Below are 12,500 nucleotides of genomic sequence, written 5' to 3'. Positions count from 1 at the left end.
TGTAGTCTATACATGAGAGGGGGGCCCCTGCATTTCGCTGTTGTCTCTGTTTTCTTCTCTCAGTGGTCTGCTCTGCCCTGTAGGTGTGCCCCACCCTGGTGGCTGGCTGAGCACCATGTGAGACGGTTGGCAGCCAGGCTTTCAGGGGATGTTTGCTGGATGCCACAGCGCTTCAGGAGGTTGTTGAGGTGGTCCTTGTATCGTTTTCGCTGTCCCCCAGCAGAAGTTTGCCATAATGAAGAAGTTTGCCATAGAGGATCTGATGGGGGAGATACTGGGTGGGCATGCAGATTTCACAGCCCACCCAACACAGGTGTCTTTGGGCAAGGAGCACCATGATGAAATGAGGGACCTTGTCCTCCCAGGACAAGCCCAGAATCTTTTGCAGGCAGCGGATGTGAAATGCCTCAAGCGTTCTTATGTGCCTTTTGTATGGTGTCCAGGCTTCCGAGCTTTATAGCAGTGTGGACAGACAGACTGCGTCAATGGTGAAGATACGCACTTCTGGTTGGTGGGATGATTGTCGCACAATGATATGGGTTTTGGGTGTGTTGACTTTGAGTCCAAGGGCATTGTATATGGAGGTAAACACATTTAGTGGTTGTTGCAGAGCTTCTGGTGTGTGAGCAAGTAGCGCTCATTCGTCAGCAAACTGGAGCTCCAGTATCTGTTGTGTGCTGATTTTGGTGGTGGCCTATTGGCTCCAGATATTGAACAGATTTCCGTCCAGTTGGAACTGGAAGTGAACGCCATCTGTGGTTTCCAGGGCTTTGTTTGATAGGAGAGTGACTGCTGACAGGAACATGTTGAATATGATAGGGACTAAGACACATCCTTGCCTGACCCTTACTTCCACATTAAAAGAGGATTTCTGGCCTCCGATGCAAAGACAGGCTTCATTCCATCGTGGAGTTGAATGATGAGGAACTTTGGTGGAACCCCCATCTCTCCCAGTATGCACCATAGGAGTTTCCTGTTTACTACATGAACAGGTCGATGAAGGCTACGTACAGATCTTTGTGATGTTCTCGGCATTTCTTGTACTTCCCTAACTACAAAGATCATGTCTTTTGTACTGCAGTCTCTCCTAAAACCACACTGTGATTCTGGTAGGACGTCTTCTGAAATATGAGACACTAGGCGGAAGAGCATGACTCGCACTTACACTTTGCCAGGAAAAGAGAGTAGGGATTTTCCAGCTTTGTCACCCTTTCTCTTATAGATGGTAACTATGTCTGCATCCTTACACTCCTGGGGGATGGTTTCCGAGGACCGGATGGCATTTATTATATGGTGTAGTTGATGGGTGAGGAGGTATCCACCATGTTTAAATACTTCAGCAGGGATTCCCTCGGAGCCAGCACATTTTATTTATTTTTTTAAAGGCATTCGATGGCTTTGTGAACCTCAGTGAAGCTGGGCGGGGAATCCAAATGGTGGACAAGGGAGATGTTTAGGAAATCTGTGAGTATGTCTTGGTTGGAAGAGTTTTCGGCGTTGAGGAGAGTATTAAAATGCTCATTCCATCTGTCCAGGATCTGTTGTGTGTCCTTGTGTAGGGTGAATCCATCAGCGGATCTTACTGGCGTTGTGCTTTTCCTGTGCGGGCCATAGATGGATTTGATGTCATCATAGAATCCATGAGATTTGTTTGTTTCAGCGTAAAGTTAGATCTTGCTGGCTTTCCTGGTCCACCAGTCATTATCCATGACTCTGAGGGTGCGCTGGACTTCGGCTCTGATGGAGACGTAGTGACTCCTTGCTCTAGAGGATTGCGGGTTAGCTAGGAGAGCGGCATGCGCTTTGAGTTTTGATTGGAGGAGGTTGTGAATATCCGGTGCAGTGTTGTCAAACCAGTCTTGGTGTTTACACTGACTGAACCCCATTGATGACTCTGCTGCCTGATGAACGGCAGCCAGAGTTAGGCAGACTGAATGACAGAGATCGACGGAGATCATCGGTGTTGTTCATGTGTGCAAGTGTGTTCATGGTAAGTTGGCAACTGTCACGAGACATACATTGCTTGAATAACAATTAAAAGAACATCCCCATCAATCCTCAAAAGTCGATAAGCATGACTTAATTCATGACTACCATGTCCAGTTTTGCTGTTGTTACGTGTTAGCTGAGAGTGAAAAGGATTTAAAGGAACTAGAAATAACCAATGTTAGGGAATTCTGTTTGTTTTGTTGCGCGTTTCTGGATTTTTTTTTATAGATATATATATCGGCCGGTATATCGGCATATCGGATTTTTTAATCACAAAATATTCGTATCGTATCGGCCTTAAAAATCCTATATCGGTCGGGCCCTAGCAGGAATCTCCAGGCGGCGTGGATGACAGGGTCTGATGGAGTTTCAGGTATTGCAGATAGGTTTGTTGCAAGCTGGGCCCCTAAACTGATCTACACAATGCTTGGATTTTAGTGTGACACAGTTAAGCCTTTCTTTGCAGGCGTTTTCTTAAACTGGGGATGGATATTCATCTTAAGTTTGGTGCTGGAGGCTGCGGACATTCCAAGTGGCAATTTTGAAGGGGATTTTGGTTTTCTTTCTTAGATTTTTTCAACCTCGTTAAGGGATGGCCCGGAAGTTGCGGTAATCTGCCCGGTCGAGAGGAACAGACCATTTTCAGGCCACCTTTTCTATAGCTGCTCAGCCGCGTAGGGAGCTGGGGAGGCACGCTGTTCACTCCTGTGCCTCAGCAACCATCTATCTCATGCCACCTACGTGCAGGGTTGAGCTAGATACTGCCAGTCCCATCCTTGACCTGTATCCACTGCCCTTCCCCACCGCCAATGGACTTTTACAGGGGTTGGCCGAGTGAAGAGGGGTTTGGGGGGAAAATGCCTGTGCGTTGAATTGATTAAGTGATGGTAGGGGTGCGCAGTCCGTATCCTCACTTTCTATCTTTGGCCCTAACTGACATCCTTCAGTGGCATGAAAAGCTCAAGACGACCTTCGTCCAACAGGGGTTGCAAAGGACTGCAAGAACACCGGTCCGTTGGTGTCTGCCTGACGTGGGTCTTCTCCACCGAGGGGTTTACTCCCACAGCCATAAAACAAAAGGTTTACCCAGTAGGCACTGGGGCAGTGGATGGCGGTAGTCAGGGCGTGTCCACACCAGGTGGGCCTAGGCTATCTATCTCTGGGGCCCACTCAGTTCACTTTGGGTCCATGTCATTTCTCCGACGCTCCATTGTTCCGACCTCTCGGCCGTATGCAGACTTCTCCGGTGGCAGCGGAGCAGCTCCTCTGGCAGGAGTCTGCATATGGCAACAATCCCATTCTCCTCCATGTCGCGGTTCAATCTGGACTCAAAGCCAAAGTTCCTTTCCCCAGATTCCTTCTCCACCATGGCCGGGATAACCCCCACTACGAGTCTTTGCTAAATAAGTACCAGAGAGTGGGAGAACCCGACGCAGACTTTAAGATTGATAAGATCAGAGAATTTTCAGATAATTATACAAATAAATGCATCTTTATTTAACCAAAACAGGATAAAAAAATATAGAATTTATGAAATTTTTGGCGATTTGAACGAATTTCGAATGCACAGCTTTCAACCACAAATAAAAACGACTTAAAGCAACTCAATACGAACAGTTCCTTACATTAATTGACAGTAATGCATTTCACCTATGAAATGCATTTTTTCCGGGCTCTGTTCCGTGCAAAATCCTCCACGATATCATCAAAGTCCAGTGCATTGGTAAGGTCGCTCTCAATTGCCATGAGAGAAAGTGCCTTGAGGCGTTTTTGTGACATTTTCGTCATCAGTTCATTTTTTATCCTGGACAGAAGAGAGAATGACCGGTCCCCTTCGCAATTACTGACGGGCAGAGTCTGAAAAAGCCGTAGTACTACATAGGCCTACACATTTGGAAACATAGATTGCAGTCCACAATCGAGTATAATTCGTAGCAGTCCTTTTGGGGTTGCATCACCTCCAGGCTTGTTAAATGATCTGAACTGAATAAATTCATTGCTTCAACGCTCCACTTAGAGTTCGCCGTTGCTCCATGTTTAAATGACAGTGACTTGTTTGTGACCGGTCTCAAATTCACAAACTGAAATAGTGCCCCCTATTGATCTTTTTATTAATTTATTTACTCAGTAGTAATAGGCCTACTATTGCTTTTTTCGCTTGAATTTTTGTATTTCTCTACTGATTGCTTCGACAATGCAACATTAAAAGTTACTAACGGTGGGGCCCAGGGCCCCACTGTTAGTAACTTGTGGGGCCCTGGACCCCACTGTTAGTAACTTGTGGGGCCCTGGGCCCCACTGTTAGTAACTTGTGGGGCGGCTCAGTCTACTTCAGTTACTAACAGTGGGGCCCCTGGCCCCACTGTTAGTAACTTGTGGGGCGGCTCAGGGGGGCCCAAGGGCCCCACTGTTAGTAACTTGTGGGGCGGCTCAGTTTACTTCAGTTACTAACCGTGGGGCCCTGGGCCCCACGGTTAGTAACTTGTGGGGCCCTGGACCCCACTGTTAGTAACTTGTGGGGCGGCTCAGGGAATTTTTGTATTTCTCTACTGATTGCTTCGACAATGCAACATTAAAAGTTACTAACGGTGGGGCCCAGGGCCCCACTGTTAGTAACTTGTGGGGCCCTGGACCCCACTGTTAGTAACTTGTGGGGCCCTGGGCCCCACTGTTAGTAACTTGTGGGGCCCTGGGCCCCACTGTTAGTAACTTGTGGGGCGGCTCAGTCTACTTCAGTTACTAACAGTGGGGCCCCTGGCTGTTAGTAACTTGTGGGGCGGCTCAGGGGGGCCCAAGGGCCCCACTGTTAGTAACTTGTGGGGCCCTGGACCCCACTTTTAGTAACTTGTGGGGCGGCTCAGGGAATTTTTGTATTTCTCTACTGATTGCTTCGACAATGCAACATTAAAAGTTACTAACGGTGGGGCCCAGGGCCCCACTGTTAGTAACTTGTGGGGCCCTGGACCCCACTGTTAGTAACTTGTGGGGCCCTGGGCCCCACTGTTAGTAACTTGTGGGGCCCTGGGCCCCACTGTTAGTAACTTGTGGGGCCCTGGGCCCCACTGTTAGTAACTTGTGGGGCGGCTCAGTCTACTTCAGTTACTAACAGTGGGGCCCCTGGCCCCACTGTTAGTAACTTGTGGGGCGGCTCAGGGGGGCCCAAGGGCCCCACTGTTAGTAACTTGTGGGGCGGCTCAGGGGGGCCCAAGGGCCCCACTGTTAGTAACTTGTGGGGCGGCTCAGTTTACTTCAGTTACTAACCGTGGGGCCCTGGGCCCCACGGTTAGTAACTTGTGGGGCCCTGGACCCCACTGTTAGTAACTTGTGGGGCGGCTCAGGGGGGCCCAAGGGCCCCACTGTTAGTAACTTGTGGGGCGGCTCAGTTTACTTCAGTTACTAACCGTGGGGCCCTGGGCCCCACGGTTAGTAACTTGTGGGGCCCTGGACCCCACTGTTAGTAACTTGTGGGGCGGCTCAGGGGGGCCCATGGGGCGGCTCAGGGGGGCCCAAGGGCCCCCCTGAGCCCTTGGGCCCCTGGGCATGTGCCCGGTATGCCCGTGCAGTAATCCACCCATGCGGCTCCCAGATCGTAGTCGAGGAGCGCAGGGGAGACGTTCCCTGATGTGCTGATGCTCTCTCGGGGCCGGTTACGTCTTTCACTTTTCCCGGCAGTGGGTCTGCTTACAGGTCGGAATATGGTCGGAATGAAGCGGTCACCGATTCTTCACAGTCTGGGTACTTTATTCGTAGTACCACTAACTTCACAGTACACGTTTGCACGGACACAACCGGACTTGCTCATTACTTCACTCAACTGACGCTACCTACCGCTCGCTGTTCCCACTCGTCCAGGTGTTTTTCCATGATTCAATGGCTCAGGGTTTTCAGGGTTGTCTTAGCTGTAAAACAGACCTTTACATGGGCCTTCTCAGTGCTATGTGTTCCTGGCGTTGCACAACCTGGTGCCGTGTCCCAGTGCTCTGAGGCTGTTTGCCTGTGCTTCCAGTGGAAGGATATGGGCACAGACATGCTCTTTGGCTCTCACCGTTGACGTACTCGGCTGGCTCCCATTTCCTGAATCATTCGCTGAACCTCTGACACAGACTGAACTGCATGCACACACTTGCACCCAAACAAACAAAGGCGCGCACATGCCCCCACACACACACACACAAGCTCAAACACTTGCTCACATACACAATCACTTTGAGTGAAGGACTGCTTTGCTATAACACAACCCTTAAGTATCCCCCTGCACGATCACACAGGAGGGAGTGCTGTTCACTACATGTGTGAATCGATCGTAGACAAAGAACACCTTTAAAGTAAACCCCTGTAAAGCAGTGCTGTTATAATCTATAACAGCACTCATGGAATGCCTCTTGTCCAATAAAATGACGGTGGTTCGGAATTAAGTATTGTACAATAAGAAAAAACACTGGTGCTGCCTTTCAGTTTCATCAGAAAGATTGTTTTGTTAGCGTGCTTGTTTCTGTGCAATGGAGCCTTCTCCAGTGAGGAGAGGGAGGAAGATCCTCCTTAACATTGTTGAGAATAAAAAATGTAGATTGCCCAGACAACTGTTATGAATTAATGGCCTTAAATTGACTACTTTAATGCCTTTGTATATGTAATGTTCGTTTCGCTGGGTAAAGGAACATTAGCACCCCCTATCGCCTATTGACAATGACTTCAGGGCGGCCGGTGAATAAAATGGGGTTCATTGGGAGAGAGGAGGAAAGTCCTCTGAGTGGTTGTGACTAGCTAAGGGATCTGGATCGCGTCAACGTCTATTCACAAATAGGCTGAAGCCCTGGCTGCGCTACGAACCAATAAGCAGGCGCCCTTGTTTTGGAGCAGCCCGGAGGGGGGGGTTGTCCCCTCAAGTCTAGGCTAATGCCGCTTTTCCACTGCATGGTACCAGCTCGACACGACTCGACTCAGCTCGCCTTTTTTGCGTTTCCACCACGAAAACATGGTACCTGGTACCTGAAGTGGCTGCTTTTTCTAGTACCGCCTCGCTCTAGGTTCCAAGCGGCTGAGCCGATGCTAAAAGGTGACGTCGGCAGACGGCCGGCCACTGATTGGCCAGAGTGTGACGAAGTCACGAGAGCGACATGGCAACCATGCTGGTAACAGCCATAGCAGCGCCGCAGCCAACATATTCCACTTCTTCAACATGCCAGCTAATAATACGAACACGAATACCATCGCATCGATGTTCTCCATTGTTGTTATGTGGGTTCTGTCCATGTGTGGGTTACGTAGGTGTTGTTTGCGTCGCGTACAAAAATACGTCACGGCCCTTTCGCGCAGCCGACCCCGCCCACGTCCCGGAGGTAGGCCTACTATTTGCGGTGGAAAAGGACCCGCGCTGCTACCGTGTCGAGTCGTGTCGAGTCGTGTCGTGTCGAGTCGAGCTACATGTGCGGTGGAAAAGCGGCATTAGAGACCCAACGAACCCGGCGCTCAGTCGTATGCCTCGTTTCCACCGAGCGGTGCAATACTGTTCGTTGCGTACAGTGCGGCTCTGTTCCGTTTCCGCCGAGCGCTGCGGTTCGGTGCGGCTCGGTTCGCTTATAATGGCGTTTCTACCACCAAAAGTTGGGCAAGGTCCCAAATAAACGGGCTGAGCCTACATCTTTTTGGACACCCCTGTGTTTGGTTACCAAGCCGCCTGAAAGGTTGGCGAAAAGGCTACACACGCCGTAATTCTGAAATCACTTAAAAGAATATCCCGTTTGGTATGACCAGGTCACTGATATCTTTGCACCAGAAACTGCGAGGAGGATTGACTTGATAAATGAAGTCCCTCAATTGGCTTAATTGGCTTAACACCATGACCAACATTCTGAAACATCCATTAACATCCACATTTGCCTCAAAGCTTACAGCCTATGTAAATAGTTGTGAAATAATGTTATTTTTGTTCTTTTAATTGTTTGTTACTGTGACCGTTCTGTTTGATATTGTGGAAACGATGTTAGTGAATGATTCCAGAGCATTGTGCATTTTAAATGGCATAACTTTTGGTCTTGTGTCTTAATTTTCCTTAAAACAATTGTAGCTGAAAATAAAAATAGCCAAATTACAGCCAATAGCTTCAGTCATTGAGGGCAAAAATAGGCCCTATGGTAGGCCCAGTATTTTTATTTAGTTTTACAAATCAAGAGTAGGCCTGATTTAACTAATTGGCTTTGCTTCCTTTCCTTCTGCCTTTGTAGTCCAAGACATGCTGCTCACCAGCTTTCAAAGTAGGCTACAATACTGCCGCTTGTGGATTTTTATCAATTTTATTCACATAATTATCCCTCCCTGCTATTTTGTAGTTCACCAGAACACCCTGAAACAACTTGAGTCTCACATACTTATGCCACCATACGCCACTAACACTGCAAGCTTTAAAAAAAACACCAGCCGCCACAGAATTATAGTATATATTGTATATACATGTTAAGTAATTATTTAGTCATGTAGGTAATCACTTTGTTTCCAAAGCAACCAACCTTTTTGGGGTAGTTGGATTTCTCTCTGAATGATGGGTATATTGTGTATAAATAAATAGTTTTTTGATGTTGTGTTCACATTTGCCTCAAATTATATTTAAAGAACCCATCTGATCACAACTGTAGGTACTACATTTAAATAAACAGCAGATGTTTTGGAAAAGGTAGCTATGCAAAGGAAAACAAAAAAACAAACAACTGCCTTGTTGCCTTGGTCACCATAGTAACAAGGTCAGCTGTGGTCAGGCGTTGGGCATGGCACTGCATGCCAACTAAGCAGAAGGCAAGAGTAGTCGAAGACCCCACGTCACCTACAGTAGATTAAACTTTCCTAAAAGGTTTCAGTGACTGCCATTCAATTTTGAAGATATTAACACAAAATTAAAAAGACAGAAAAAGATAGACCAATAATAGTAGTAATGGGAGAGAGAGACAATCTGAGCTGAACTTCTCTATTCTGGGCCAGTAGAGCAAAGCAATCATTTCGAGTGTCGATGTGTGTGTGTGTGTGTGTGTGTGTGTGTGTGTGTGTGTGTGTGTGTGTGTGTGTGTGTGTGTGTGTGTGTGTGTGTGTGTGTGTGTGTGTGTGTGTGTGTGTGTGTGTGTGTGTGTGTGTGTGTGTGCATCTGTGTGTGTATGTGGTATTGCGAATGCATAGACTGCTGCTGGGGTCAAATCTTATAGCCCCGTCAGAGAAAAATATAGAGATGTTGGAGTTGTATATTGTCATGAATATTCATCTTTACTGAACTACTGTAAACTTGGATCCAGCATTCCTGCTATATTATGGAGGCAGAAAACCAAAAACTGAACAAGTGAAAGATGTCAAACAACTCATTCACCAAATATTTGAGCTCAACTGCCATCATGGAATGATTTGGGTGAATATTAACTAATGTAATATTTAAGTAGCTTCAGGTAGTATCATTTTCGGTGTTAATGTATTACCCGTAGTACTTTGCAATTGAATGGGGTATGTTGTACGTTATGTGCAAATTCCTTTTTCTTCCCAGTAAAGGAAGTCATTTTTCCACATGTCCTCCTGTTAGTTAGTAGGCTTTGGCTACATTGTCACATGACCATTCATTGGCCAATGTGTTTCCTGGTGTTAGCATGAATGGCATGCTGGTCACTAATTTGTGGTCCAATGTATTTGTAGGATTCTGAACACAGGATGGTTAAGGGTGACTCACCCACCACAGAATAAGAAACAACGGTTGCTGCGGTTACAAGAGAGAGTCTTTAGTTTGCATTATTTTTTCCCTTCCTGTGGAGAGCATACTTCACCAAGGGGGCCTGGCAAAATTAATAGCTGTCTTTCTGACTCGCTATAACAGTCATGTATCCTCAGCTAGGTGAGCTTGCTGGGTCTGGAGCTTGTTATTTCACTGCTCCCAGCGTCGCTACGTCATTGCTCCTCGAGGTGGCGCTCAACAGATGAATGGCGGAAACTTGCCAAAGACGAGTTAACTTGCCAAAGACGAGTTACTGAAAAACTCAGTTTGGACCATGAATAAAGACAGAAATGGCACCTTACAGTTTCACTGTCATTTTGTTTTCACAAGTCGACATATATCTTGATGCATCGTTATAGAATTGTCTCACAATATCTTGATTATAGCAGAATCGTTCTATGCCACGGCTACTATCTACTAGGATTATATTTCGCTGGTGTGTGGGAGTAGCATATCAGCGGAGAGAAGACAAAATCCTACAATTCCTCAGGTTGTCTTTATCATGCAGACATCTGTGTTACTCTGTTACAAAGATGTCTATCTCTCTCTTCACCCACTCCCTTTCTCGATCTCTCCCCCTCTCCCTCTCACTCACTACCTCACTCTCTCACTCACTACCTCTCGACACACACACACACACACACGCACGCACACACACACACACACACACACAAACTATCCAACAAAAATACACAACTTTTAAGGCCTAACATGTAAGGACCTAAACTCCATATATGGTTCTTCATTCATTGGCATTTTTGTGGTTCTTAATTGACTCAAGCACACTCACACTCAAATACACACACACACACACACACACACACACACACACACACACACACACACACACACACACACACACACACACACACACACACACACACACACACACACACACACACACATGCCTTTATACAATCTAACAAAAACAACAATCTTTCAGCAAAACAGATGACTGTGACAGTCATTATATTCCAACAGGAATATTACTATACTGTACGAAAACATCTTTATATATATATATATATATTGTGGCAACCCGCTCCTCGTATGAGCCGGGTTCCACGTACAAATGACGCTTGGCAGTGAGGGTTTAGCCGTTGAGGCATTTATTACATACAACGTAAATCATATAAGGTACTCGCGGTCTCTAGGGCCTCCGTGGGCCTCTAGGGTAGGGCTGGCTCGGCCCGTGCTGTCTCGTCACTCGTCGGCCCTTTCCGTCTGCTCCCGAGTGCCTTTTAAAGCCTTTCCCTTACCGTCCAGCAAGGTGTCTCCCATCCCGCTGATTGGGGTTTGGTTGATGCTCTCCGTCGCCGGCTGGTGGGTGACGGTGGTATCGGCCATCCCGGACCAACCCTCGGGCTGGTCTGGGCCGAGGTTTAAGTGGCGGGATGCCACAATATATATATATATATATATATATATATATATATATAGTATATATATACATAGTACAGATATATATAAAGATGTTTCCCTGCAGTATAGTTATATTTCTGTTGGTCTTGGAAATAGGTCAAGAGTACGTCAGTGCAGCCTATGAGGTAATGTTTTGAGATAGTATGTTTCCTTTCCAAAGCACACAAGTCCCGTAGCAGCAAAGATGAGCACCCAGCAATTTACAGATTATTTTTGATTGGCATTCCCACATATTTGACTATTACCTGTTCATCAGAAGCTTTCATCCAAAGCAATTTGCAGTGATAATCTTTGCATGCACATTAATAAAGGAGCAGGAAGGAGTTAGGCATGGTAGGAGATCCTTAAAGATGACTACCAGTAGAGAGCAGACACAGGGCCTGGATCGCTGACCCTTTCGACCGGGAGTCAAACATGCAAGCTATTACTCGTCCTGCCACTCTTTCACATGTTTTTCCCCAACATAGTTGGGTTAATTACTGCTATGCTCTGAAGGCCATTGTTTTGTTTTTGTGTATTGTTCTCTATGTGATTAAAGGCAAATGGCTTGGTTGAAAATTGACTTCTCCTGACCTGGTTCTCTTGCAGGTATAGCCAGGTCTACCAGCGGTCGCCTCAGGAGAGGGTCAGACAAAGATGGATCTACCATCACCAGCCCTAGTGAGTAGGACCAGCGGTCCATCCATCCATCCGTCATCCAATATCTATTCATCCATCCATTTAATATCTTTTCATCAATCCAAGATAAATGCATCTATCCATTGATTTATCCCTCCATATCATCCATTCATCATCTGATATCGATTCATCAAATATCCATCCATCTATCCAGTCATCTTATATCAATTCATCCATCAATCCATCTAATATCTATTCTTCAATTCATCCACCTATCCATCTATCCAATATCTATTCATCCATCCATCAATATCTATAAATCCATCCATCCATCAAAAATGTGTCGATCCATCCATTTAATTCATTGACCATTGATTCATCCACTGTCAATACTCTAAGATATAATTGGATAAACACACACATAATTACTAGTGTTATTTAATTGTACTGGATTCTTATGTTTGCATTTTTCTGTTTGCAAACAATAACATTGAATAAGCACACCCATCTCAGTACTCACAACCTCACAAAGTTGATGCGTTTATTCCACATCGTGAGTTAGAGGCTACATCATGATCCAAGTCTAATCCTGCTCATAGCTTACCTGGACTACGTGACATAAGTAAGGCTGGTTGACCTGGAGGATCAGGCTGGCGCCAGATAATGGTCAGGCCAGGTCAGGTTATGCTTCGAGGCCTGGTATCAGTCAGCAGGAGATAGCTGATTGAAC

General features: G+C 46.4%; 1 protein-coding gene across 1 annotated transcript in view; it reads left to right on the top strand.

Annotated features, from left to right (window-relative positions):
• LOC132449263 (septin-9-like) overlaps nucleotides 1-12,500 on the top strand; it is a 74,788-nt gene that overhangs the window by 6,838 nt on the left and 55,450 nt on the right. Inside the window, exon 2 of the mRNA XM_060040965.1 lies at nucleotides 11,741-11,812. Coding sequence (XP_059896948.1) covers nucleotides 11,741-11,812 — 72 coding nt within the window. The remainder of the gene's footprint in view (nucleotides 1-11,740; nucleotides 11,813-12,500) is intronic.

This window comes from Gadus macrocephalus, chromosome 2 (assembly GCF_031168955.1).
Source record: "Gadus macrocephalus chromosome 2, ASM3116895v1".
NCBI lineage: Eukaryota > Metazoa > Chordata > Actinopteri > Gadiformes > Gadidae > Gadus > Gadus macrocephalus.
Note: the sequence above shows the minus strand (reverse complement) of the source record. Positions and strands in the feature narration are given on the sequence as shown.